Consider the following 27380-nt stretch of genomic DNA (forward strand, 5'->3'; position numbering starts at 1 on the left):
TTGGCAGCGGCAGGAACAGCAGCACCAGCCCCGTGCGTGGCGAAGGGAACAGGGGAACTGGGGCCGACTTCGAAAGACCCTGCCTGTGCGTACCCGCGGCATGTCGTTGTTGCGGAAGTAGCAGTAGTTGCAGCTGCTACTGTTGTTGTCGCTGCCGCATTGAACCTGAGGGGAAACACCGAAGGGGCCGCCGTCGAGGACGGGCCGAATCGGCCGTACCCAGTGAGCAGCAACAGCAGCTGCTGAAGCAGCAGCAACCGTTGATGGAAGTTCGTTGCTTGGTATGCGGCTACGTTTCTCGCCGCCCATAGTTATAAAACTGAACTGTTAACATCAGTGTTGTGGCGTACGTACAACGGAGATGCTAACACTAATGCCCTAGCATAGGAAGAATGGAGCGCAAAACTGCCGTAGAACCTCGATGCTAGCCACAGATAACCAAACCTACAAGGGAGGTAGGAAGTGACAGAATCAGAAGAGACAGGAACAAAGAAGGAAAGACACACAGAGGCAGGCAGGAAAAGACGTAAGAGAACGATACCACGAGGAGATAGTGGAGAGACACAAGACGAACAAACAAAACGGCAGGGACAGGGGAAGACCAGAGGAAAAAAGGACAGGGCAAGAGGGACAGAAAACAAACAAATGGGTGGAGAGGCACGCTGATGGGAGCAGGTGAATGATGTAGAAAAGAGCTGGGCAGCAAAGGCGCCCGTCGTTGGCGGGTCGTTTGGTGTATCAGTCTTTGAGTTTGAGGAGGCCTAAGAAGGCTTTAGAGGGAATATGAACATTCCCAATGGCCTTCATTTTCTTTTTCCCTGCCTTCTGCTTGTTGAGGAGCTTCAGCTTCCGGGTGACGTCGCCCCCGTAGCACTTGGCCGTCACATCTTTCCGCAGAGCCTTCACTGTGGCACGAGCTGTAATACGACCATTCACTGTCCCCTGTACTGCAACTTCAAACTGCTGCGCCGGAATCGCCTTTCCAAGCTGCTCCGTAAGGCGAACCGCCTGCAACACACACGCAAACACATGCGTTCGTACCTCGCAAGTATGGGTGCAAGCGTCTGCACTGTACGTATAATCCTCCCAAGTGTGGGAAGGTGCGCGTGCAACAACAGCAAGGGCTGTCCCAACGCAAGCAAATTCCCTCAACTGCCCTCCTCCATAATTCGTTGAAAGGTGCATGCATGCAAAGCCAGCCCCACCACTTCCTTCGCTCTGGAATGATGAACAAGTAGGCCTAAGGCGTCGACAGGCTCTCCATTCACCAAGAAGCAGACGCTCGACACTTTCGATAGTTCGTACCCTGGGTATAAGTACACCACGGCGCGTGAAGCACCTCTGCATACCCCCCGTCGCCCTCGAAGGCACAACTCTCACGTCATCACGACCGAACGAAAACAGTGCGAAACTCCATTCAATTGTTTAGGCGTACGTACACCCCAAGCACGCTGCCCCGTTCCCCCAGTCAATGCAACCGAGACGCGCCGAACGGTGCCTAGGCAAGCAATTAGCGGCGCAGTGGCGCAGTGGTACTGGGAAGAGCAGCGGCAGCAGCGGCAGCAGCAGCGATCGCAGCGGGCACTTGCCTGCATCCTCTACGTCGAAGGTGGCCGCACCGCTTGTAACGCTCTGCAGCTTGTCGGCGAAGTCCACCAGGATCTCCGCCAGAGGGAGTTTGTACACCAGACGAACAGCAGTTGCACAATAGCGCTGTAGCATCATTTGCTGGTGCTGTTGCTGCAAGATGTGGCACTCGAGGCGTTCACCTCTCCGGTCAAAGGCCAGTCGGTCGATAGCAGCCATAAACTCCATCGGCGCAACAACCGTGAGATTTGCCTAAAAGGAGAGAGGATAACCCAAGCGCAGCCTCTCGTGGTGCGCAAGTGTTTATGCCAGGCGCATCAGGGATTGAGACCCATTCGCGTAACTGCGCAACTCTGAGGCTGTAGGAGAAAGAAGAGCAGCTGTGTAGGGGGGCAATTAGCTGAGGGCGAGGCGCAGGATACAAAAGACCCTGGCTCCCCTGCATACAGACCATCGGCTCCAGTAGCTCTCGGCAACCCTTAGGCAGCTCCGCAGGGCTTACGACGGGGAGACGGCGACCATCTGGTGTCTCAACGAAGAACGTAACTCCAGGAGAAGTCAGCAACGTCCGCTGTCCGAACTCCGCCTCGAGTCTACAGCAGAAAGCGCAACAACAATCACACACACGGCACACAAATACAATACTGCCCACACGCACGCTTGCCTTCCCTCGCATCCCCCAGCACTTGTTCTCTCCACCTGCTCCAAGCAGCAATACCGAGTGACCCTGCGAGACAACTAAGTGGAGAGGCCTGCTTCTGCTGCTGCTGCAAGACTCCTACCGCTGGTGAACGACCTCCATGTGCAGAGCGCCCAAGAAGCCGCAGCGGAAGCCCGGGCCCAGAGCCTGTGAGACCGCCGGTTGCGCCTCTACTGCGGCGTCCGTCAACATCAGACGCTGTAGAGACACCTTGAGTTTTTCGTATTCGCTAGGGTCTTCTGGATACACCCCTATGCTCACCCACACCCCAAACCCACAACCCTAGACCCTAGGTACTAACAGGCCAAACCTCAGCTTGCAAGCCTCAGCTTGCAAACCACGTCGGAAAACAAACAAGCAAAGGCCTTCCACATGCGAGTTTCGGGTTTATGGTGATACTAGGGAACGGCGCACGAGGAGTTCAGCCGCCAGGCAATGGTGGCAGCAGCACCCGCAGCAGCTCACCAGCGTAGACCAGGCGCTTAGGCGGTTCGAACCCGGGGAAGGGCGGTGTGGGAGACTGGGAAAGACAGAGAGTGTCTCCTACGTGAACGTCTGAAGTCCCCCGTAAGTTGCTACATATGTACCCGACCTGCAACAGCAGCAGGAAGCGTATCCACTACGCTACACTTGCTCCATCTCCTTTCTCCTGCTTCCTGCCCAGTCTCCTGCCTCCTTCGCTCAACTCTGTATACTGACTGAGGAGCATCACTTGCCTGGCCCGCCACTAGACGGTCCGTCTTGCATCGCTCGGGCAACATAAACCCCACTTCTCTAATATGCAAATTTCGCCTAGATCTTATGGCTGTCACTGCGTCCCCAGCCTTTATCCGCCCCTCCTGAGACGCTCCACGGCAATACTCCTAACTGGAGTCCAGGGCTTAAGGTTTCCAGTTTCGTGGAGGATTTAGGGCTTAGAGTTTTGCGGGGGCGCCAGCCACCCGCACATGCATGCCGTCATACTGATGACAGCAAGGCTCAGGTTCTGGGTATAGCTCACTCTGATTACAGCAACTAAGACCACGCCTTTTGCAGCGTCATAGAAACTGTCAAACACCAATGCCTTAAGAAGAGCCCCCGGACTGTCTTTCACTGTTGGCGGAGGCAGCTGCTGTACGATTGCTTCCAGCAGCTCGTCAATGCCTACAGCGCAAACCCACACACCGCCCCCATCAAACCCTAAACCCCAAACCATACACCTCAAATCCTTATATATAAATTCTACACCCGGGACGCTATATGTCAAACGCTACATCCTGAACTACAAAACCGAAACCATTGAGCTTTCACACTGCGTCGTACACCACGAACAATAAACCCCAAACCTTAAGCTCCTGTAGCTAAATCCCAAGTCCCAAAAAGTAAGATAGAAAACCCCCTAAACACTGCACTCCAACCCCTCGATCACCTTTCCCTGTTTTCGCGGAAACTTCCAAGACACTTTCCGGGGGGATCCCCACCATTTCCCCCACCGTCTTCTTCAACTCGGCTAGCTGTTCTGGAGACTCCGCCAGATCGACCTGATATGTAAGCGCATCTCGCAGGACCGGACATGCTGAAACAAGGGATTCATGCTCCTCTACACAAAGGGCAGAGCCAGAAGGAGATAGACAGATGGCAGGAGCAGCTGCAAAACCAGCTGCAGCAGCGAAACCAGCTGCAGCAGCGAGAGCAAAGCCAGACGGAGAAGTAGGCGAAGCAAGAGCGTGCCTTATTGATGGCTGCTAGGAGAGGCAGGTTCCTATCAAGGGCCTTTTGCAGGTGAGAGAACGTCTGCGCCTGGGGACCCTGTGTGGCATCGACCAGGAGGACAGCCCCATCGCTGGCCCAGAGACTCCTTTTGACTTCGAAGGAAAAGTCGGCGTGCCCTGGACAGGACAAGGATGGAAAAAATATAGGCCAGACAGAACATGCATACAGATACATGCATGGAAAGACAGACCCATAGAGAAGCCAGGAGGCATACACAGAGGCAGGAAGACAGAGGCGAACGGGGAACAAGACACAAAGGACAAGGAAGCCATGCAGAGAGAGCAATGACACCACCCCCTTCGGAAAGGAGAGGCACAGAAGAGACGGACTAGCCATCTAAGGAGCGTCAGAGAAACATGCGAGACAACGTGGTGAAAGCGATAAAAGGGGATAGAAAGCAAATTGCCCTTGAAGCTGTAGTAGTAGCAGCAGCCACAGGGCCCATGCCCACATGGCAACAATACTACGGGTTGAGGAGGCAGACACGGAGGAAAGGCAGAAGACGCAAGCGAAGATGACAGACAAAGGAAGCAAAAAGGAGAGGTGCATAGAGGAGAAGTGCCGCAGCGACAGAGAGAAGGAGGAGAGAGAAGGACCAACGCCTCCTTCCTTGCCTGGGGTGTCGATGAGGTTCAGCACGTGGGGTTCGCTCGATCCCCGTCCGTAAAGGAGACTGCAAGTCCTGGCGCGAACCGTGATGCCTCGACTGTTTTCTACTTCTGCAGCAAAAAGCGAAATAGCACACGGAGAGTACAGAAAAACGCAAAGGGGCTGTTGGTAAACCACGCACGCATCAAGAAACAGAGACAGAGACCTGGCGCTGCACCGAAAAGCGAAATCGGGAGACGGACACCGTTAAAAACAACTGCAAGGACCCGTCATCCGTACATCTGCCGCACACAGCAGGGGCTTAAAAACTCGCCTAAGGAGTCCAGAAAGCTCGAGTCCCTCTTGGGATCGATAGATCCCAAACGCCGCAAAATTGCATTGGAGACAGAGCTCTTTCCGTGGTCCACATGTGCCACGATGCTGAAGTTCCTCACATGAGAGGGGCTGCTATCCTCCAATCCCCGAACGCGCTCACTTAACGTATATAACTTTATGCTGCTGCTGCTGATGCCGTCGCTGCTGCAGCACCTGCTTTCAGCGGAGTCGCCAGAATCTCCTGGAGAGGAAAGAAATGTGTTTGCACGAGAGGAGAAGGCGCAGGTGCCCCGCCAAAACCCGCACAACCAGCTGTTGTTGTTGTTGCTGCTGCTGCTGCTGGTGCAGAGCTGCTGCCGCTGCAGCACTGCTATTCGCCTCAGCTTTGTGAGGGACGAATGGGCCAAGCAGTTCCAGAGGTTGCTTCCGAAGAGCCGAGATACTGTGGACGCTGTCGCAGAGTCGAGTGCCAAACGTCTGGAGGGTTCAACAGGGTATCCACGCAGAGATATGCGTGAAGAAGAGTGCGTACACCTTAAAATCTGCTCAACGAAGGGGCATGCTGGCAGCCCAAAGACAAAAGAGGCCACCTGTGTCATGTGGGAGCGGCAATTTCCCGCTTGCGCAGAGAGCAGCAGCAGCAGCAGCAGTTGCAGCAGCAAGGAGCTGGAGTTGGCGGAGATGAATTTCAGACAAAATAAGAACTTCTTCATTCATTCTCGTGAACTCGCAAGGCCCCGCGCCTCCAAGCCCAGGCTGTGGATCCCTGCTGCTACCCCAAGGGAAGTGGAGAACGGAAATGCAAGTTAAGTAAAAAACAAACAAATGCAATAACTCACTAAAACAAACATGGAAAAAAACCACGGTACGGCTGAAGTGAAGGAGGTATACGGAGATACCTCGGGACTCGAGACGTCTGCGCCCGCAGACCACCACCGGCCCCAAAGGACAGAAGTTGCTTCTACATATATTTATTTGACTGAATCCTTAGTGCTCCAGTGTGTTTTTCCTTGACTGTCCCATCTTCTTTAGCCCAAACCCTCAGCCCAAACCCACATGCACACCCGCTGCGACACTAGCAAGACCAGAGGGGAAAGCGCTCATGTCGGATGTCTGTACGCACACTGGATCACCAGGATGATGGGAAGCCTCTTTAGAATTCGTTTCGTCTTCATGTAATTCAGTGCTGGCCTCGAGAGGGCCGAGGTGTGTGTACGCACACCTCGGCCCCCCTCGAGACCCTTAAACTTCACTTGGAATACCCATAAGTGCTGAAAATAATATTAGCTCTTGTCTCTATCCTAGTCCTAAAACGTTCTAGCTTTAAAACGCATTCCTGACCCTCCTAATTCTAGACGAACCCTTGGAAGCATAAGCAAGCCCTGCTAGCTACAAACTCAACTAGGGTATATCCTCTAAGGCTGAGCCCGCCACCGCCTAAAGACAACAAATCCAATACGCTGCAAGCACTACACCATGCATGCAACTCTTGGGTATGCTCGGACCCCTCGAGAGCCGAAAACTTCAACCCCGCTACGTCAGGAATTGAGGTCGCTAAGGGGGAGGCGGAGGTCCTCCGGAAGAAGTTCCTCTCGAAAGGGATGTTCCGAGAAAAAGATTCGATTGATTCTGCAATTTGCATGTACCTGCACTCGAGAAGTGTGGACGTAGTGCGTGCCGAAGGCCTTGCGAGTCAAATCTGCTAAATTCAGGTGTATGTACACCCAGCCGCTGTCCATGCGCAGAGGCATCGCGCATAAGTATGGCTTTATGCGGGTCTCCCTCTACACAAACATTGGCAATGAAAAAGCGCCAAAGTAACCATAAGCAAGCAGACGACCGATACGCAAGCGAACTGTCAGGGGGAGAACAAACACTGGCCGACAAACGAACGAACCGGCACACTTAAAAGAATAAGGAAGAACAGATGGAGTAGGCACGAAGAGAAAGGAGAAATAGGATGCTATTCAGCATGAACACGTCAGCAACCATAAAGAGAGAGGGCAGGAAGACAGGGGAGAGGAAGGGCTAGGTATATAATGTTCGTGTGTTTATGTAGGTCCCGCTTAACCTGGAAGTTTGAAACCCTGAAACGTCTTTTTGTCTTTTTGTTGTCCAGAATCTGCACTTCAAAGGAAAACAACTTGTTGATCTGCAGATACACCGACCGCACCGCAAAACGGACTCCCCACCTCTGCTGTCTCCTGTCTCCTTGCAGCAGCAGCTGCTCATGCCCTCTTGCTAAAGATACAGAAGCGTGAACAGGTGCTGTTTACGAGGAGCGCAGCAGCTGTTCTCTCCTGCAGCAGCGGGTGTCACTGGGGTGCAGCTCACGTTCTTTACAATAAGGACCAACACTGGCAGGCTAATTGACAGCTCCTTCTGCGGATCTGGGGGGCAACAAACGTGGCAAGAAGGTACAAGCCCCCTTAACTCGATAGCGGGTGTCCCCAGCTCCTTGTCTCCCTTCTTCAATACCCAACCCCCCGGTCCCTCCCGCTGTGCCCACAGCTGCAGCGGATGCGATCTGCATGCATGAGTCCGCAAATACCCCCACAATTAAACTGATCGCATTCTTCAAAATACGCACTCATGCATGCAGAAACAGGATGTGCCTACGCACAAGCGCATGCACACGCACCTCACTGATATATGCAAACACCCATGAGCGCACCATAGGCGCATCAAGGTGTGCGCAGACCACAAACTCCTAGCATTCAGGTTCATGCGCAGTTTACACTTCACATATGCAAGTTTACGTACCCCACGCTGTTCAGAATAGAAATATAACCCGACTGAAACGCAGGCAACATCCTGATGGCCCCCCCTGAAACTTCTGGATCTGTACCTCCTCCTGCTGCTGCCCCTTGCTGCTGCAGTTGCCGCCGCTCGTTCCTATTATTCTTGTTTGCCCCCCCTGGTGCTGTTGCTGTCAACAGTTGCACATGGAGGCAAAATTGGGGACAGCATACCCTGATTTTGTCCCCTTCTCCGTTCCTCCAAAGTTCTTTCGTTTCGTGTTCACTTCACCATGCTGACGAAAACATTTGCCCCACGCACGCCCCAGACCTCGCGTATATTATTTCGGGGTTCAGGTTCCTATGTCGCCAGAAACGGGCAGGACGCAGAGGTGGTAAGCTGTTCTCCACTGTTGGTAAAGCCAAAACGCATGGACTGCAGTCATGAAAGCAAACAAAGTATACGCTAACAGTCGTTAAAAAGCCATAGCTTTATGCAAGCAAGCAGACGTGGCGCATGCGGCCACCATGGATGGAGTGGTGGAGTTGTAGGGTGTCGGTTTGTTTGGTGGCCAAAATTCATCCAGTGTAATACATGGAGGGTTTTTATGAATTTAAAATAATAAAAGGGAAGGAAATCTGGGCAATCGCTAGGGCCCCTACGAGCGTACCGTTAGCAAGGGGGGCGAGGCACGGCTGTGGTGAGGGTCGAGCTAGTGAAGAAGGCGCCTTTTGTCCATTTAAATAGAGGAGACATACGCCAAATGCACATAATTGACGGTATGACGGGCATGTGAAAGCAAAAATTGAACCGCTTTGTCGATTGCAGCAAAACGGTGTGACTGCTCACATACGAACCAGCGACTTGTTGTTGGAAGCAAGGATTGCTACACCTTCCAAGCCTACTTGCGAGGTGAACCGCCTTCGTTGGACTGTCCGAAGTTGTTAGATGAGCAATTTTGTTTTAGTAGATACCCTGCAAGCTAGCGGAAGTACAACAATTGTCTACAGCGCAGACAGCAAAATGGCCATGCCTGCATGAGATATGTCCTCTCAGCTTTAGCTGCATTGAGAGGTGCGCTGCAACTAATATCAGGACGCCTTCTCTCTCCCAGCGCCTGGCCGTTAAGCAGCTGTTCCCAGGGAGTCTGGGAAACGGATAAGGGGTATGCCGCTTTTTTGGGACTCTCGACCCAGTGATTCGGCTCGATTGCAGCCCACGACAATGGGAGGTAAGACTTCCTAATACTTGCGTCGTCTTTGGCGTTAAGTAAACAAATTGGAAGCACCTACGTGCGTGCGTTTAAAACACCTGCACTGTGCTTTATTTTTGCATGCAAGAGTTAGCAAAATAAAAACGCAGTGGAACAGGGTGATTGAGAGCACCAAATAACTTTGGAAGCAACTAACTTAATTCGCTGCACACAAGTGCCCCGTTGAGGAACCAACTGCCTTCTCATGCCGAACCTCGAACTCTCAAGGGAGCAATTCACACGCACTAAGGATACACTTAACGCGAAGAAAGGAGAAATATGATGAGGAACTCCTTTTGCGAGGCTAATTCACATAAAGCGCTACCCCTTCCAAAAGCCGTAGCGCTCATCTATCTCAGTATTGCCTCAGCCACAGGACTTACACTGGAGTGTGAATATTTGCTCTATCGCCAGCTTTGTACTTCAGGAATGAAACACGTCCGTATACTCACTCTACGTAGGCCAGCATCTAATCTTGAAGTTACTAGGCGTGGAGGGAAACAGGAGTGTCCTCGAACCGGCGCATGGAGGTCAGGTTTCACCTCTTGACCGGCAGCGCTGGGATAGTCAGCCCACTAATGCTTTTCATGTTCAAACCAAGTGAAGACTGGCAATAAACATTTAGAGAGAAGTCCTTAGACTGAGCAAAGGAAAAGCACTATGCAATACCCCCGTGGAAAGAGGCGCGTACTAAGCACTTGTCTTTAAGGCTGCACGCAGAGATGAAGGCCACAGCGGTGCGTCGACAGAGTTTCTTGCACCGGCTAACACGCGTACACGCCTGCAGGTTTGAAGTCTTCGCCCGTGGAAACCAGCTCACTCCGGACCTCAATTTCCATCGGGGAGACTTCTTCGCTCGGAATTCTACGTGTGTCAAGAGTCAACGAGGGATATACTGCTAGCCAAGCCAGACGCGTTCGATGCTTCTTAGTGCGATGAACTCATCCTCCAGGGGCCCCACGCCTCTTCTGGCCTTGAAGTGCTTCGAGGAGGATCCAGCTCTTTCGGCTTCCGGGCTTTTGCTACGAAAGAGAGCTCGAGGCCACGAGGGAGACTGCATTTTTGAGCGAACCCCAATTGCTAACTATATTCGCTAGCTGATCAGCTTCCATATCAATCCCAAACGCGTCATCCATACAATAAAGAATGCGGTGGGGCATCAACCATTGCGTGGGCCCGGTAAAGATGGCTGTGCTATTCACAACCCCTTGAGGGAGTCATATATCGCAGCCATCCAGAGACGCAGAGTACCGCAAAATACTTTCGGTACGGCACAGGCACAACCACCTGGTAGAAGCCAACCTAAACATCACATGGCACTACCCCCAAGGACACAATACGCCTAACCCACAAATCAAATCGGTAGGCCTGACAAAATTGCAACTCTGAGGCACTACGAATTTATTATGCTCTTTATGCCAGCGGAAATACCCCAACATCCTTCACTCGGATGGGGAATGTGGCGTAGGTATGCTAAAGTGAGGGATAGAGCGTCACACGTCACGAGATGAGGCTTCATCCATATGCCCACGCGTTAACATACGATCTACACAACTCCACATACCTTCATCAGCTCTTGACTTAGCATGGAAGGAGGGAGGGGGGCCGTTAAGCCACTCCCATGACCACAACTCGAAAGAGGCCCGCATTAAGCCGTCATCTTTGCAGGTGAAGGTCATAGCGGTGCGATGACCTTCAAGTAGGCTCCCTGCGCCGGGAAGCACTCATGCATACATCAATTGCATCTGCAGGTCTTGTTTTCACAGCCTGGGGGGCTGTGGAGCAGAGCCCCTTGCACTTTATCATGCTCAATTTTCTGTGAAAATAGGGGTGTGTGGTGACAGGGGGGGGGCTTTTTGGTGATTTTATTAGATTGCGCGTGCCTACTCTCAAACATTGCAGGTATTTTTGTTTTAGTTGCTGCCTGGGGGAAGTGATAAACAAGGGTCGTGGCTTGACGCTCGCTGAGTTATTGACCCCAGTACATAACACCAGAATTGCTGCGCAGTTGGGAGGATTTCTTGGGCTTTTTGAGTCCATTGACTGAATTGCTTGCTGTGGACTGCTTGTCATAGGGGTGGGGTATTAGGTATCTGGCGATCAGTCTTCACTCCTTGTAGCCGTCGCTTTGCTCGGTGCTAGCGCCTTAAGCACACAATAATAGACTCCGAACGCCGTCTTCCACGCATGCTGATCCCTGATCCAGGACAACAGTTGGATCTCGTCTTTAACCAGTATAGCCCACCGATACCCTTCTTTTGAGACATGAGAGTAAACGTCAGCTGGCTCACCTGCAACCCCCCTCTGCATAAACGGCCGTGTTAACACGAACGGCGGAACCCAATGAATGGTATCTTCGCTTGTCATGTACCAATATGTAAGCAAGCCGCTGCAGGTACAAGACGGCCAAACGATTGCTGAAGCCCTGCCAAGTTCTACGCGTTACGCTTTGTGGGCCACTGTCTAAGCATCCGCATCACCTATAGCGGCGGATACGAGGAGTGAAGCTGATCGCTGGCTATCTGCAAGCCTATCCGTGTGTCAAGCAGCGCAAAGCCGGAGAGTTAGAGTCTTAAATATGAGACTATCGCACGAGCACTGAGCAACTTGAGAGAACGCACTGACGTGCGAAAAAAAGGGATCAATGAGCGAAGCGTCCTAGGTAATCAAATATTAAAATTCAAGTGCGGGCCCACAAGCGCTTTCACTGCGCAAATAAGCCTTCGGCTGCAAGGCGTATGCTCACGTGCACCTGGCACTGCCTAATGAAACGAACCACACAAAGGCTATTTCCTTGTTACTGATGCTGCACTCTATTGTCTGCTGTTGTCGCTGACGCTGAACTGTATTGTCTGCTTTTTTGGCTCACACTGCATCTTGCAGCAGGTAATTCATTCGTGCACCAGCAACACTCGGTCGGTGCTGCAACCTGTTGTTGCTGTTGCCGTGAGCTACTATCGCCGCCACAAGACATGGTTCATTTACACCTAGAGGGAGCAATAGTGCGATTATTTTCTCTGGAAGATGCCCACACACCAAAACCCTTGGCGGATGGAGATAACGCCATGGCATGGAAGATTGCGGAGCACTCCTCAGAGGCAAGCGCATATGGTTGTGCTGCAGCTCGTGGAGCTGCCTGCTATCGAACCAGCTACTGGTATTGCATTTTGCTGGCGTAGATGCTGCTGCACAAGCAAAACGTTCTCCTATGTATAGAATAAAAATCCTCTGCGGACTCCACTAGGAGGCAAAGTAACCACCGTTAAAACTCTTGCTTGTCCTGCTGCCGCTGTGCCTTCTGCCTCTGCTCCAGAGGCTGCTGTTTGTGCCGCTTGGGGTGTAGAACTTTGTTAGCAACAAGTGAAGCTTCAATCTTCTCTTCGTCCCACGGCATGGGAAACAGCTTCTCTGTACATTCACCCCGGATAGGCACAAGCCAAGTTAGGATTTCTTCACGTATCGCACATACTCTGGAGGTTAAGGAGGGTGGTGTTGAGATAAGTGCAACGATTCTGTGCTGCCCACAACCCTGCACTAGCGGTGCGCCGGCATCTGTACCTTTTCCGTCCTCGAGGAACTCTGCAGTGTCTCCAAAGTGTTTGCTGCCGACCCAGCCTGAGACACCAGGAAAGTAGGCCCAGCGAGAATTCTCCCAATCGTTCAAGTCGAATACCTGCACCGCACAAGTATGCAATTCCTTACAAAACCTGGGCACCACAGCACAGCGAGAAACAACTATCTGAAAAAGCCTGAGACGAGACACGCAGTTAAACAATTTGCACCGCACAGACAAGGAATCGTGGAGTCTCTCCCTACACAGGACACTAGGCCCTTAATAGCCGCTATGGCCTTACCACTCTGAGAGAAGTTGTATCGATTCCTCGATGGAAGTTCCCACTAAGCGAATCGTTGGACTTGAGAACTGCAGCAGCCATAGCACAACTTCGAAAATAAGTCCATGCTATAAACCCCAAACCATTAACCCTTCGTGCACACCCAAACGAACTGGCGAAGCTTCTTCCCCAGGATGATCGCTGCCATACTGTGGGGTTCGAAGTGGTGCGCCTTAAGTGTGCCGAAGTTCCCTCCCCACTTCAACGGCCCCACGCTGAGCAGATTTCTCAGCACCGGTGCGTCCCTAACAAAGAGATGGTCGATATAACGGCTCCGCAGCTTTCCCCAGTTCCAATCCTTCACCTCAGGACCTAGACGACCGACTAGGTACATCAGCGTTTCATAGGAGGACTTGCAAAACAGACGAGTCATTGGATACCCAGCGGGAAGGAGACCCGAATCTGAGATACATTGGAAGGAAAAATGCCATGCAAATGAACTCGCTGTTAGGACAAACTTCAGACAAAGAAACAGATCCAAAGCATGCTGAAACGTAGAAAAACACGGGCAAAAGCTACGGACCCTCCTAGCTAACGGCCAGCTACTTGCCAACCACAAACTGGCGCGGCCAGACTCCCTCTGAAGTAGCAGGCGTCCCACTAGCGCGAACAAACTAAGGCCTAAGTACCCAAATCTAAAGTCAAGCCCTGTGTCTTATTTTAGCGCACTCTTGTCCTTCAGCGCGGACAGCAAGTTAATCCGCCAGTGGTTAAGGGCCTCTGTGCGCGGCAGCCACGTTGGGTGCATCCAACCACCTGCAGACAGCCCACAACACAAGCAAAAGACTCCCAGTTCTGACAATATGTTGTACAAAGTTGCCCACACAACTGCTCAACACTACCACCATGCCCTTGTCCTCAACCTTCACTGCTTGGCCTTATCTCACCGACTAGTGTGAACAGGGCCTCGTCGGTCCAGTTGTTCGCAGCAAATACTTCCTGTAGAGTCATCTGAAGCCAGACCTCATAAATTGAGGCCCCGTATGAAGAGGCATTCATCGAACAGTCCCACGACTCCATTGCCGACTTGAGCCTGCTCGCACAAAACCCTGTAGCCGGTGCCTGGTTTCCAAACCGTTACGAGTTCTCAGCACGTCCCTCCACTAACTACCACCTCTAGCGGTGCAAAAGTAAGGGAAGGGATGGGCGGATGATATCCCAGAGATATGCCCCAAGTTTAACGCCAGGAAGTGTATCTGACAGTCGAGCGACATAGGGGGTAAGTCCCTGTTCTGCGCAAAGGGCAGTTGCCTCGGCTTGGTCATTCTTGAGGTCAAAACGGTTAAGGAACTCCTTGAGTACGTAATCCCTGAACTCGCAACCGTGCTCGCTGAACTGGTCCTCCTGCCAAGCCGTCAAAAGTACACCCCAAGCGCAAATACCCCAATGCAGACCCCCAAAAGAGCTGCATACAGCGAGCTCCAAAGGCTCTGTGTTTACAAAGCTCGCATTACCGCGCAGGAATTGAAGCATCACAAATATAGCCCGCAAATATCGAGAAAGGCTGTTCGGAAAGAATACCTGCATCTTAATGAGGTCCTCGACTTCAATCTTCTTCTTGCTCTTCAGCTCATTGAGCAAATGGTGAGCTCGACGCACGCGGTGTCTGCACAACTAAGTCAACCGCACGCTGTTAGTCCTTAAAGCGGAACCGCATCCAGTTTCTGCAGGTTTCTCCAGCCTGCGCCTGTACCGCGGCGTTTCTATGCCTGAAATCTTACAGGTCTAAGACCTACGAATTGTCTAGCTTTTCGCGTGCGTACCCTGGGACAAACACCTCGCCGAAGATCCTTTTGGGGTCGTTTGCTAATACCGAGTTCCCAGCGACAATAATTCCGTTCTTCGGGTTCATCACAAAAGGAATCTGTTCCTGGGGTAGTGCTCCCTACATCAATGCACCACTCACTGCTCCAAATCCCAAACCATGAACCCCCACTCCCCAAATCCATCTTAGAGACTAACTACACACGGCACTAGAGAAGGCGGCTTCGCTTGAATGAAGTGATGCACGAAACAACCAAATAGCTCCCAGGATCACAGCCACGCGTGGCTGAGTAACTAGCTACCAGGGTGGAGCCTGATAAGCACTCGCCAAAGGGTGTGGATTACCACCGGCTAGCGAGAGCCTAGGACTTTCGCTAGCCGAATACGGACCTTCCAGTCTTGTTCAGGATCTGAGCCATTTCTGAACTGTGGAAGAGGACTGTGCGGCCTTAAAGGCACCGCGCCAGTGACAGACGCCCCGATTGCGCCTTCCCTTGTTGCCCAGATGCAGACAAACTCGTTCATTTGAGCGTGCTGCCCCTGCATACCCCACAAGTCAGTTCCGCAGGCACTGAAACCCTGCAGCTTCAGTGCCCATGTCAGTGCGTGCTCTTCAACGGCTCTAATACCCCACCGAGGCTGACCATTTCGATGTAGTCCTTCCAGCTTTTCCCAAACAACATTTTCTCTGCCCAAGCCGCCGGCAGAGGAGCGCGCACTGCTCGCAAACCCAAATCGTACAGCCTATGCTGTAGTGGCGACGCAGTGGTGCCGACTCTGGCGTCACAAGCGAGCGGAAAAGGGCTACGGTCGAAACGCAGCAAGCACGTCTCGTGATAGGTCGTCTACAAGCTAAGGTCAACAAAACGCCACGAAAGTTTATGGTGTGAAAGCTGCGCAGTGAAATGTCGGAAAAGGGCGGCCTTGGGGTTTGCGGCTCGGCGCCTGAGACGTACGAGCTACAGAGGCAAATACGAGCGCCTGGTTCTTTTTGATACCCTTGCGCAGAGGAGGGACGGCGTCGGAGAATAGGGGTCCATGGTGGCTGTAACGAGCTATGTGACGAACGGGATTAGGGCGGCCCTGAACACCAATGTTCGGCTCTACATCCTTGGTCAACCTTACACCTTCAGCTTCGGCATATACGCCGGCAAGCAAAATACCTCCAACCAAAAAACTGAACATGCATCACACCCCCATCCCGAAGCGTCAGCCCAGAGCCCTAGCCTGCCTTGACGTAAATGTTATGCTCGATAAGCTTGAGGGGATACTGCTTGCCCCCGTAGAAGTAGTGGGTTCCCTCCTCGTTCAGGTCTATCAGGTATAAGTCCTCAATATCTGTGTGCGCAACTGTCTGAGTCCAAGCAGCATGTTCGTTATGGCCTGCAATAAAGACAAAGGGGAAGCGCCAAACAAGTAATCCTTTCTTTCGTGACTGTAGTCGGTAGGCCACCTGAAGTGGCTTACAGCTCGAAACGCCGAGGGCACCCCAGGAGAGCAACCAATCCTAGGCAAAAACCCCTCGAAGCCTAAAACCTAAATCCTCATCCCGTGACGCACCAACAAACATGCCCGTAATCCCCACAGCCGTGGCACCAACGGCACGAATGGGAAGGCCGTCCCCTTTGCCGTCCGACTTCAACCACATCGGCATCCAGAAGCCTACAACAAAAGCCTCAAAGCGAGCTCCTATGCCTTAACGCGAGCTTGCAAGAGACCCCTAATACCAAATGCTCCACATGCAGTCTGGTCAGTTTGCTTGAGCAAGTGCCTAAAAGAAACGGCCGCAAAGAATACCCCAAACCATGAGCACTACCTGGTGCGTTGACCTCGACATGAGGATCTCCAGCCAACAGAGGCATTCCTGTTTTTGTGAGCTTGCCAGAAATTGCCCAGGCATTGCTGCCGTCCTGTATGCAAGCTCCACACAACATGCCACCGCAAGCATGCACGATTCGGCTGCTGCTTGCAGGCAAAGTATGACGCATGAGCAAATAGGTGCATGAAAAATGCACATGCGCCCAGTCCGCTCACCATTTTTAAGTTAAAAGTGTTAGTCTGTTCTGGCTGGCCATCAGTGGTCCATGGCCTTGGGTGCTTAAGGTCATAGAAATCCTCTGCTCTTTGCATGTCCTCTTTAAATTGCTTCATGCGCTCCTGTGTAATCTTGGCGCTGGGATCTCTGTCGTGCATAGGACCCCCAAACTCTGGATTAAGGGAAGATGGCCCCTCTGTCATCTCTGGGAATGCCGACGGGCCTCTTTTTGCCCATTCTGTATCCTTTAGCTCCACTGACGGGAACTTGACCGGTTTGCCTGCACGAAAAGCTCTAAGCCGTGGATGCTAAACCCTGAACCCTACACCCCTGACAGATTTCACCACATCTGGTAGTCCTGCATCTGGGAAAGCATTGCCAGTTGGCAAGCCAAGGGAGCATGCATGGTCTAAACTTGCCCGAGAGGTCGTAGAGGCTAGGGCCCGTGCCCTCAGCGTTCAGAGGAGGCACCCCTTCTGGGTAGCCGAAATCGAACAGCTGCAGCAGCAGAGCCAAGCACAACGGTTGGAATGTCTGCAGCTACCACTCCTTTGGAAGCACGAGTCCGCTGAAAGCCTGCAGCCTCAATTCTTAGCCTTCAACCGTCCGCTCTCTCACCTTCCACTTGTCGCCCAGTGCTTCTTTGAGGTGCACTCTAACGAAATCCCTCGTCAGTCCCCTGTTCAGCATTATGGAGTAAATTGTGGAAATAGCGGCAAGATCCAACAAGGTGAAGGGGAGAGAAGGCGTGTGTCCCAGTAGTGCGAACTCAACTGGCCGCGCAGGCAGAGATTTCAGGGCCTCGGTCACACCTGCATACGTCCGCATGAATGCACGCCTCCGCTCGACAGTTTGGAACTCCGCCGCTGGGTCCCGTGGTGGGCCCCACAGATTAATTGGGAACGTAGCAGCAATTAGCCAGCGCCTCGGGCACCCACCCACTCCCACCACATACACACGCAGAATTATCCCGTGTCATTCAGGGTTTGGGCACTTGCCTTGTGTATACGCCTTCATGCAAACCACTCCATGAGGCGGAAGCTTGCGCAGCTTGTGGAGCATTGCCTCCTCAGAGATGACGGTCCTGAAATTCGCCAACCCCCCGCGTCCTCCACGCCACTCCAATGACATTAGGCAAGGATCCGCACAGCTCAAATCCGGCACGTAGTTTCAAGTATCTCCCTGCATCTAGTCCCCAAGCCTCTAACCCTGTAAGACAAGGACTTGCCTGCTGATCATGTCTGTGTCCGTCATCGACGCTCCAAGGACGGCAGCGGACTTCCCTGTCGCTATGAGCCTCAGCAACTCAATTTGTACAGGCCTCTCTATGCAAAGTTCAAGCATTCAAACCCCGAACCAAAAACCCTCGTTGCAAGACACAATAAACAGCTAGTGTGTTTAAAACCGCTTCAGAGACTCAACGCTGCAGCTGCGATAAAACCCATGGACGCACCTGTCGCATGCAGGTACCCTTGACCAAAACAGAGATCTTCCCCTGAGAAGCGAACAGAATCCACAATATTCCCAATCTCCAAATATCCAACCAAGTGAGTCGGCGATTTCTGTCACAGTTGATAATGGGAGCCCCCTAGGACTACGGCGGCATGCTGGCTCTGGTCCCGAAGGATTCTGGACCACAATTGGCTCACGGCTGGAGGCGCTCAAATAGGGAAGTCCATTCTTGTCGCGTGATATGCGCACAGAGGACTTTATCCCAGGCACCTGCACACCAAACGCTACGACACAAACCCCAGAACCTAGGTATGGGAGGCACCATGAATCCTAGAGGCAAATACTGCCTCTCGTGCTAGTGGGGTGCTAGGAGCTGTGCGCTTGGCTTAGAATTTACCTCTTGAGGCGTGTTCCAGAAGGCCTCATCAGGGGTAAAGAAACGGTTTACGATTGGACGTCCGATCAGCCCCAAGACAAAGGCGAAGAAGTCGGTGTATGTTAGTGCATGATAGCCCCATGTATCCTGCAAACGTAACATAAACCTTAAACCTCTAGATCGTTGAGGCATCACGTTCAAAGCGGATTCAGCTCCAGTTTAGGGATGCTAGTTAGCGTGTTAGTGTCCTCAGCGCGCTCACCCGCGTTCTGTAGTACTGAATCACCAGAAGTGCAAGGCTGCTGGCGGTTACCACCGCTAGGAAGCTTTTGATGCCCATCCCGCTTGAGAACTTCATCTGACAAGATGCGAACCCCCAGCACAGAAGCCAAACACTACACCCAGGAGAGCAAACCCCACCGCAGAAACCTAAGATCCTGGTGTCTCTACTGTCTTGCGCTCGGGCCGGTGCACTACCTAGGCGACACTGGCCAAATAAAATTAAGCTGAAAGAGAAGATAATTCAGAGAACAACGCATGAGTGTGTACTTTGCCGTGTTAGCAGGTCACTCCTGGAAGTAGCCCCGCAGGGGAGACGGCGCAGCGGCTCCAGTGGGACGCAAACTCCTTTGGTGTATGTTGAGTGAGTACTTGGAGTTGAACACTCAGGTTTTGTCAAGGACTTCTTGCCAAAAAGGCGAGGATATGCTGCATAGCTGCTGGTGGACGAGGTACAGCCACCACGCGAGACGCACTCCCTCCGCTCGCCAGAGAACACCGTCGCAGGGTCATACCTGTTTGCTTCTCGGCTTTGAGGCATGAGGGTTTCCCCCCTATTTCTTGCGTCTATTTTAAATTGTTTATGGATTGTTTGAGGCTCTTCCCCTCGGATTTAGGGACTTAGGCATCCCCTCCTAGTAATAATCACCCGTCCCTGCCTGTCGGTGGTTAACGACTCCAGAGCCTGTGCCACAAGTAGAACGTTAAACCGACGGAGGAAATGCAGATGCCATGAGCGCTGTACTCTCAAACCTAACAGATGCCACCCGACTCAAAACACTGCAATCGACCTGGCCTAGAACACCTACACGGCCTGCGGGATCACGCGGCAGCGAACCAGCTAACTAAACCCATGCGCATTGCTTAACAGGGGAGCCCATGCATCCTACTATGCTCAGCCTTTTTATGTTTCTTCACTGTTCCGTTCTTCCTTACCTTCCCCTGTGCAGCGTCTTAGCTGTGGGTTTCCTCTCTACGTACGCCGATTACTGTCGTGCAGCTGCTACACCCTACTTTCGACCGTTGCTAGTTGCAATGTATTCAAGAAATTTTTAATTCCTTCTTCTTTTATTTGCTCGACATAACTGGCATACCCATGTGCCTACAAGGACAGTGACAACAGCAGCGCAAAGCCCTGGCGCTCTGTGCAAGTTGCAGCAGTTATCGCTCGAACTCCTTCCGCAAGGCGAACCCACATGAAAGCATGGGCAACCGACTTTAGAATCATGCGCGTAAGGAGCGTAGTCAACCGTCAAAGTTGGCAACTCTGACAGACGCTGCTACAACTGGCTATTCGTCAACCCCTGCCAGGTGTAATTTTGCTTGCCAGTGCTGCCTGAACCTGCCCACTTCTGAAGCCCGTAAAGTTTCCCTCTTGCTCCCCTCGCCCCAACAACGAGTGTTGAGTGTTGCTACTCCCAGAGGGATCCCATGCTTTTCTCCGAATTTTCTGTCAAGGCAGCAGGGAAGCGAGCCCTGCCTGAATGAGCTTGAGCTGAGAGGCGTAAATAAGAATTAGGATTTTACGCGTCGTTGCAGGGCCCCCATCAGCCCCAGTTGAAGCACAGCTCCTGCTGTCCTCTCCAATTTGTATGTGCTCCCGCTCATCACTGCAATCAGCCAGGAGCAGCGGTCCTACAACGTGCGGAACATATGCAGTTGAACGAGCAGTAATTGTGCAATGCCGTTTGCTCGCCGTAAACTTGTCCAGTACACAGGAGAAAAAGAAAACAGTCTATACCACTTAGCCCCTGAAATGCAGCGTGCAGCCACTAGCCATCCCTGATGTGCTAAGCTTAAACGCAAAATCGACACCCCCTCGCGAAGCAGCAATTCTCTCTTCCACCCCATGAAGAAGAAGCACAAAACTTATTCATTCTTATATATACCATCATGCCAACTCTTTGCGAGAAGCCTTCTTCAATTAGCCGCAATGCGGTTGAAGGCCTCTCGGCACCTGCTATGCATTTCGCATGATCTGGCTCTACCACGCTTGAGACAAGCATTTAAACTCACTACAAAAATACATTGCGCTCGAACGGGTACAGAGATTCTCGAATTTTTCGGCTGCAGCTGCCTTCATGGCAGCACAGGCCTGGCCTGCATCAGCGGTAGCTGCAGCTGCAGGGACACCCACAGAACAGGGGGAACATCCACAATCTTTGCTGCTTCCTGTTGTGGCCATGGGTTTGCTTCTGCTGCTGCTGCTCCCGACATCACAACTATCTCTTGCTGCTGCAGCACAACCCATCCCCTTCTGTTGCGACGTAACCGGCAGCTGCCGCAGCACAGCTTGCTGCTAATTCTGCAGAATCTGTTGCTGCCGGATGCTTCACCCAACTTCAAGACGGCGCTTTTCCATGACAGACGCTTCGCCTCAGATGCTTCTACCAGTGTCCCTGGAGGTGGCAAGCATGAAAACACTTTGTCCCCATTCACCTACGGGGAAGCTTCTTCACCTCCATGAGCTCCAGATGCAGTGGCAGCAGCAGCGGCCGCACCAACCATCAACGCAACCCTTGGCGAAGAAACAATTTCTAGTGCCCCTCTAAACATGCCATGACACACCTTGCAGCTGCCCCTACAACGTGCCAGGCCGTGTGGGTCCAGACGTACTCGTCATAGGATGAGGCTGAAGTGCTGCGGGACTTGAGGAAACAGCAGCACAACACCAGGACCAGCCCAAGAATCCCTACGAAGTGGGAGACAGAAAACCACATAGGCAAATTGTACAGACACTGCAGCATAAGAGCGAATGATGCTAGCCACCGGTCTGTCATGTGAAGTGCACGGACTTTCCAGTTGTGACGCTGCCCTGAAAACACAAAGTCGGACAAGAAGGACGCCACAGCCACCAAACCCCACATATACGACTCATACACTCTCCTCAAGCTGATGCTGCTGCTGCCGCTGCTGATCGGAAGCACAATGCACGGCAGCAGGTAAAAGAGACAAGAGACGCCAATCGTGGTGGACCGGCGACAGCCCCATCGAAAAGCGGTGCCCACTTCCCAGTAGTGGCGAAGTGCGCGGGACAAAATGTTTCTGCTCTCCTTGTTGCTTTTGATGCTGCTTCCACGTTTGCTGCTGCTGTTGCCAGTGCTGCTGCTGCCGACAGTGCTGTTGCCGCTGCTGCTCTCCTCTGTGGTTCCAAGCCCCGGGCAGAAAAACGCCTCCAATTCCTCCGCATGATGCAGACGGACACTCCCACTGCCCTTCCTGCACGTCCTGCTGATGCTTCTAGCAGTGGCATTGCTGTCGGTGGTGCTTGGGCTGGTGCTTCTGCTATGGTTGGTACAGCTAGCGTCACAGTCCGCAGCGCGGGAGCAATAGCTGGCGCAGCAGCAGCTGCCGCATTCGCTGAAATTGATGCTCAAGCTCTGCTTCATGGTAGTTTGTTCCTGCTACGGAGTGCGCCAACCAAGTGCGAACCAGTGAAGGTCCGAGTTAGTGGAAAGGCGCTGGACAGTAGCGCATCGGCGCCGGCATGACGGCACCAGCCCGACGCCTTTGGAGCACACGGTTAGCACTCTAAATTTAAATTGCCAAATTAATAAGAGGAGAACATAGAAGACCTAAGGAGATGTGGATCTACAGCCCGCTTTGAACGCAGTCAGAGACCTGCAAGCACCCCGTTCAGTGTGCGCATGTAAGGCGAACAGCTCTGCTACACCCCAGCTGTCGAAAAAGGCGTTAATCCACCCAGTTTTGCCCTATTATCCAGCCAGTTAGCTGAGCAGAGAAGAAGGCAGCTCGGAAGGGAGGTAATAGCAGCCAAAGTCGAGCTACCAGCCTCCCATGCAGTTCACGGCTTGACAGAGTCCTAGTTAGTAGGGCCCGTAAGCGGATGAACGCGAACACTAAACACTAACAAATCGACATTTCTTCACTATACATTCCACAAATGCAGCTCCTCTGGCCAAGTACGCCTACCATACCATGGGGCTGGTGCTGTGGTCACCAGCTGCCCTCTCTCCCGCTCTAAAGTCATACTCATCAGGGTCATAAAAGATCCAGTAGGCCCCTGTGCGGTGTGTAAAAAATTTTGTGGATTAGTGAGTTTAAACTGAGATGAGGAAACGAGACAGGAAGCAACACTGGCGACGTCTCGAGCCGCAGAATCACCGTCCGGCTGACTGCACAAGCAAACAGAACAGCAGAAATTTAGTTGTGCGGCCACATACTTATGCCACACTTTCTAAAGACAAGGATACGCATCCAAATACTTCGTTATTCGGAGGGACGCTGCCTTGCGAGGTGACCCCGAGCTGCGCGGGGCAACCGAGCAGGGGTTTCCCGCCAACACCAAATATTGCAGTGAATCATCGGCTTACGCCCACAGTCGTCTCTGCGGATTACATGCCGAGCACCGTGTAATCCGCTGTGAGCTCTGTAGAAGCAAGCCAATGATTCACTCGCAGTGCCTGCCTTCACCACTGACAAAGACAGGAGGAACTACGAGGTTGAGACCTTCAGATATATATATGTATGTATTATATCTGAAGGTAGCGGATGCACATTTCTACTCTTCCCACAAGCTTTTCACCTTGCTCAAGCGGTTTGCACAACCTCTGCTTATATGAATGCTGTAGCTGAGCATTACGAAAGCTAACAACACTGTGCCCGGATGTTGCACGAGCTCATGTTCAGCGTCCTCAGTTGTTCCTATTCTAGCGTCTGTCGCTGCATTCAGCTGTCCGGCCCAGAGTGTCCTTTATGGCTACGTGCAACTGCAGTCTGCAGACACTTTAAGGTGGCCCTTCCAGCTAGCTACCTAACCCTGGAACACTAAGGAAGAACCCCTCGAGAAGAACGTTCATTTTGAAAAGAATCTATCCGTTCCAAAGAGGCCACCAATGCGGTCCTTACACAAAGGCCATCTGCCGCTGCTGTATCTCCAGATGCTGCAGATGCAGCCGTTCTTACTGCTTTGTTGCAGGTACCGCTCGACTAGCTACTGCTGCTTTCTATAATGGTGCTGTATGTGCTGCTGCCACTGCTACGGCATTCAAACCCTTTAGTCTCCCAGATTATGAGTCGGTGCGTCATCTGCACCTTCGACCCTCAAGCGACGGAAGGACAGATGGGCCGGCAGTCACTCGGTCTCCTGTTGCTGCCGTGAGGCCGCCGGGCGTTGACGGCTGCGAATCTGAAGGCATCCAGGCAATATATATGACAGGCGTTTTGCATTTAAACCCCTTTTCCAAATCAGTATTTAATTACACTAACAATGGCGTGTACAAGCTCTATATGGCAGCACACGAGATCCCACAAAGACAGATTGACCCAGGATGCAGGAAAGGAAAAAAAGCAAATTAAGGCACAGGTCAAACGAATATGCCAGGAGAGAAAATCAGAGAAAATACATCACAAAGCAAGCCATTGCACAATTACAGGACATTCCTACCTCAATGCCCTGACCGCTACTGCTGGTGCTGCTGTTGCTAGTTGGATAATCCGCCTCCTCGTCTTTGTGCCAGGAGAAGTCGTGGTGAACTCCCCGACGCTTTACATGGGCTCGGAGCCGCCGTAGTTGCTCCACTGCAAACGAATCCCACAAAGTGAACCGTGAACACTGAAAATGAGCCTTGATGTTTTAACTGGCAAGCAAGCAGAGATTGGAAACCAACGGAATAGGCATACGACAGCTCTCACCGCCAGCATTCACACGCCGCTCCTCGCCGTGCTCCAACGCGTCCTCCTGCTGCTGTTGTTGAAGCAGCAGCAGCTGCTCTTGTTCTTGCTGCTGCCTGCGGGCTATCGCATCCCATCCGTCTTCCTTGGCTTCCACCCAGGGACCAATTACAGGGCCCTCTGTCTGAACCACCACCCGCCGCTGCGTTGTTGCTGCAGCAAATTCGTCTTCTGCCGCTGCGGCAGCTGTTGCATCCTCTCTTTCCTCTTCCGCCTCCTCCGAATTGTCGCCGTGTACTCTAGTTCCGTTGTCAGATCTGTGGCTGCCTCCAGCAGCCACTTGCGCACTCTCATCAGCTGTTGTCTTAGGGGCCCTGTAAGGGGCCTTCGGTAGGTCCAGCGCGAGACCCTCCCCAGTTTCTACAGTACCTGCTGCTACCCCGCCCTCGTTTCCGCTCCTGCTGTCCTGCTCCTCAGTTGCTGCTGCCCCGGGTCCCCAGAGAGTTGCTGCTGCTGCAGCAGCCTCGGCTGCTGCAGCAGCAATGGCAGCAGCAGCATCAGCTGGGGGGGAAGATGATTCTGCGTCTGCCTCTTCCCGAGGCCGCTTAAGGGGTGTTCTCTGTTGTTGCTGCTGCTGTCGATCTTGGAGCGTGTGCTGTTGCAGCTGCTGCCCATATTGCGTGCGCTGCTGTTGCTGTTGGGCGCTTTGCTGTTTTCGTTGCTGTGCGTGCCCCCAATTGTGTTGCACTGGACGGTTTCCGGAGCCCCGCCGCTGCTGCCACTGCTGGTGGCAGTGCTGCTGCTGTGGAGGTCTGTCCTTGTAGAAGCCAAGGCCCCTGTGGCCTTTCTTGAACACGTAACCCGCAGGGATGGAGCTGCTGCCGCTACTTGTGCTCCTGCTCAACGGGATGAAGTCAGGCATTTCTTCAACAGGTGCAAAAGCTGCGTCGGCAACAGGCCCACCAGCAGCAACTGGAGCGTAAACACCTGCTGCAACGCCAGCAAAAGCACTTGTTTGAGCAGTACGCGCAGCATGGACTGGCGCTGTGGAAGCAGCAGCCGACGATGCTACTCCGGCATCACGCTCCACAACAACCGCAGCAGGTACTGCAGAAGCAGAGGCCAATTGCGCTTCAGCACCAGCAGGCGTTGCAGGTGCTTCAGCAGCAGGTGCTGCAGCGGTACATACTGTCGTAGTGGGTGCTGCAGCAGCAGATGCTGCAGCAGTAGGTGCTCCAGCTGTACATGGAGGTACGGGCACCTTTGTGTTCGGACACTCCTGCTTCACAGGCTTTTTCACAGAAAGGATACGCAAGGCCGGGCGTGCTGGAGCAGCAGCTGTAGTTGCTGTATTAGCTGCAGCGACAGCTGCAGGTACAGCAGCAGCAGCAGCAGTTACAGCTGCCGAAGCTGCAACATAGTTTGCGCCAGGCGGTGGTGTCCAAGAAACATCCCCAGTGATCTTATTCCGGAAAAAAGGAAGCCCCTGGTCCGTCACAAACTCCCAGGCGTCGCCGTTGCTTCTGCTGCTGCTAGCTTCGCTGTTTGCGCTGACAGTGGCTTGTCTTGCACCTGCTGCGGCGTGCACACGCAGATACTCAAAATCATTTCCTTCAGAACAGGTCCTTAGTGTCATGTCGCTTCTAATGCTGCTGAGGGAAGGCCCTGCCACAGCCACCCGCTACGATGCGAACCCCAAGCCCTAAACCATAACCCCTCAACTCTACGTCATCAATACATGAGTTTAAACATCGCAACGTACACTTATTCGAGCCTCTCTGATTGTAAAACTGCTCGATTCTCGCCTTCTCTTCCCTTTGCGCCTGAAGTTGCTCGTAGGCTGATGGGCCAGAGACTCTAGACGGTCCGCCGCCCCGAGATGTCAGGCGGGCCTCATCATTTTGCATGGCAGCAGCAGCAGCATCCTCCATCTGCTGCAGTTCCCGCTCCAGCAGCCGCTCGTGCTTCTGCTTGTCCTGGTGTCGTTGGTAGGCATCCTTGAGCTGCTGCCGCGCGTTTTCTAAGTGTCGCGTTGACTGTTCGTGTTTCTTCACGTTCTGCACACAAAGCCTGAACCCTAAGTTAAAACCCTAACCCCGCAGTACTTTGCAATGCAAAGCATAAGGGCGATGGCAAGAAACGGAGGTGGGTGTAGAGCTGCGCAGCAGCCTGAAAGGATCATTTGCAGCACTGAAAGGATCATCTGCAGCAAACACAAGGAACACTGGAGGCAGAGCTAATACAAAGGAAACTCGCAGAAGTATCTGTTATACTGACCACAATGTGTCCACTCAGCCATGTATTGCAGATCTGGCAGTAATGCTTCTTTTGGGATATCCACCGTTCCGTCATCTTCCAGTACACAGCAGCAACTGCTGCAGCTTCCGATGCTCTCGTTTCAATTGCCTCGATGGAAAGCTTTGCTGCTGCTGCTGCTGTTGCTGCTTTTTTTTGCGGATTTTGTTGCTATTCTTGGTCCTGTTGTTGCTATACTGGTTCCGTTTCAGTGATCCGTTTCAGTGGAAGCTTGGACACTCCCATTGCTGCTACGCCGGAGGACCCAACTGGCGCACTCTATTGCTGCCTCAAGGCGTGGATCTCCGCGTTACTGCAGTTGTTGCTGCCGGAAATCCGCCTTTTAGGATATCTCCCTTGTCGCAGCAGGTAGCAGCTCTGCTACTGCTGCTGCCGGGTTGCCGTGCTCATGGCTTGTAGGCGTTAAGGGAGATGAACTGCATCAAATAGATTCAGAAGTAACAAGGAAACTGATGGGTAATTTCCGATTGTCGATAACGATTGCTACTACGTTGATACGGGGCCCACTGCGGTCGGTGGTAAGCACTCTGCATGCGCTTGCCTGACAGAGTCTGGGGGCCCCCCCAACAGGATAGCGTTGCGCTTCATTGTTGTTAGTTCGGCGTTTCAGCATCTCGAAGCTCGTAAATGGAATGCAGATAGTAAACCGCAGCCCTCAAGTGCAGTCCTATGTGTGG

General features: G+C 52.7%; 6 protein-coding genes across 6 annotated transcripts; 1 reads left to right on the forward strand and 5 right to left on the reverse strand.

The window, feature by feature from the left end:
* Positions 1-738: 738 nt before the first annotated feature.
* On the reverse strand, positions 739-3841 carry EAH_00001810 (GTP-binding protein lepA, putative; the record flags this gene model as incomplete). Its single annotated transcript, XM_013394909.1, has 8 exons — positions 739-1008; positions 1206-1306; positions 1440-1839; positions 2039-2180; positions 2370-2538; positions 2753-2879; positions 3288-3430; positions 3760-3841. The coding sequence occupies 8 exons, from the start codon at positions 3839-3841 to the stop codon at positions 739-741; spliced, it is 1434 nt and encodes a 477-aa protein (XP_013250363.1).
* A 649-nt stretch (positions 3842-4490) lies between these two features.
* Positions 4491-5773, forward strand: EAH_00001820 (hypothetical protein; the record flags this gene model as incomplete). The annotated part of the gene is made up of 2 exons (XM_013394910.1): positions 4491-4702; positions 5347-5773. 2 exons carry the CDS (start codon positions 4491-4493, stop codon positions 5771-5773), a joined length of 639 nt encoding a protein of 212 aa, XP_013250364.1.
* Positions 5774-6364: 591 nt separating this feature from the next.
* EAH_00001830 (GA14331, related) lies at positions 6365-7776 on the reverse strand (the record flags this gene model as incomplete). Its single annotated transcript, XM_013394911.1, has 4 exons — positions 6365-6400; positions 7035-7115; positions 7298-7490; positions 7727-7776. 4 exons carry the CDS (start codon positions 7774-7776, stop codon positions 6365-6367), a joined length of 360 nt encoding a protein of 119 aa, XP_013250365.1.
* Positions 7777-10152: 2376 nt separating this feature from the next.
* EAH_00001840 (hypothetical protein) lies at positions 10153-11221 on the reverse strand (the record flags this gene model as incomplete). The annotated part of the gene is made up of 3 exons (XM_013394912.1): positions 10153-10241; positions 10519-10662; positions 11200-11221. 3 exons carry the CDS (start codon positions 11219-11221, stop codon positions 10153-10155), a joined length of 255 nt encoding a protein of 84 aa, XP_013250366.1.
* A 995-nt stretch (positions 11222-12216) lies between these two features.
* On the reverse strand, positions 12217-18832 carry EAH_00001850 (penicillin amidase domain-containing protein, putative; the record flags this gene model as incomplete). Its single annotated transcript, XM_013394913.1, has 21 exons — positions 12217-12362; positions 12513-12627; positions 12809-12876; positions 12998-13249; positions 13517-13603; positions 13735-13880; positions 14049-14453; positions 14611-14732; positions 15002-15151; positions 15256-15329; positions 15568-15788; positions 16079-16118; positions 16416-16521; positions 16646-16926; positions 16991-17144; positions 17265-17458; positions 17855-17971; positions 18100-18141; positions 18296-18368; positions 18496-18621; positions 18737-18832. The coding sequence occupies 21 exons, from the start codon at positions 18830-18832 to the stop codon at positions 12217-12219; spliced, it is 3015 nt and encodes a 1004-aa protein (XP_013250367.1).
* A 2000-nt stretch (positions 18833-20832) lies between these two features.
* Positions 20833-26739, reverse strand: EAH_00001860 (ww domain U1 zinc finger domain-containing protein, putative; the record flags this gene model as incomplete). The annotated part of the gene is made up of 9 exons (XM_013394914.1): positions 20833-21152; positions 21370-21445; positions 21549-22053; positions 22692-22889; positions 23088-23143; positions 24161-24294; positions 24409-26052; positions 26150-26444; positions 26665-26739. The coding sequence occupies 9 exons, from the start codon at positions 26737-26739 to the stop codon at positions 20833-20835; spliced, it is 3303 nt and encodes a 1100-aa protein (XP_013250368.1).
* Between the last annotated feature and the right edge of the window lie 641 nt (positions 26740-27380).

The sequence above is a fragment of the Eimeria acervulina genome, genomic scaffold, assembly GCF_000499425.1.
Source record: "Eimeria acervulina Houghton genomic scaffold, Eah_scaff6, whole genome shotgun sequence".
Taxonomy (NCBI): Eukaryota; Apicomplexa; class Conoidasida; order Eucoccidiorida; family Eimeriidae; genus Eimeria; species Eimeria acervulina.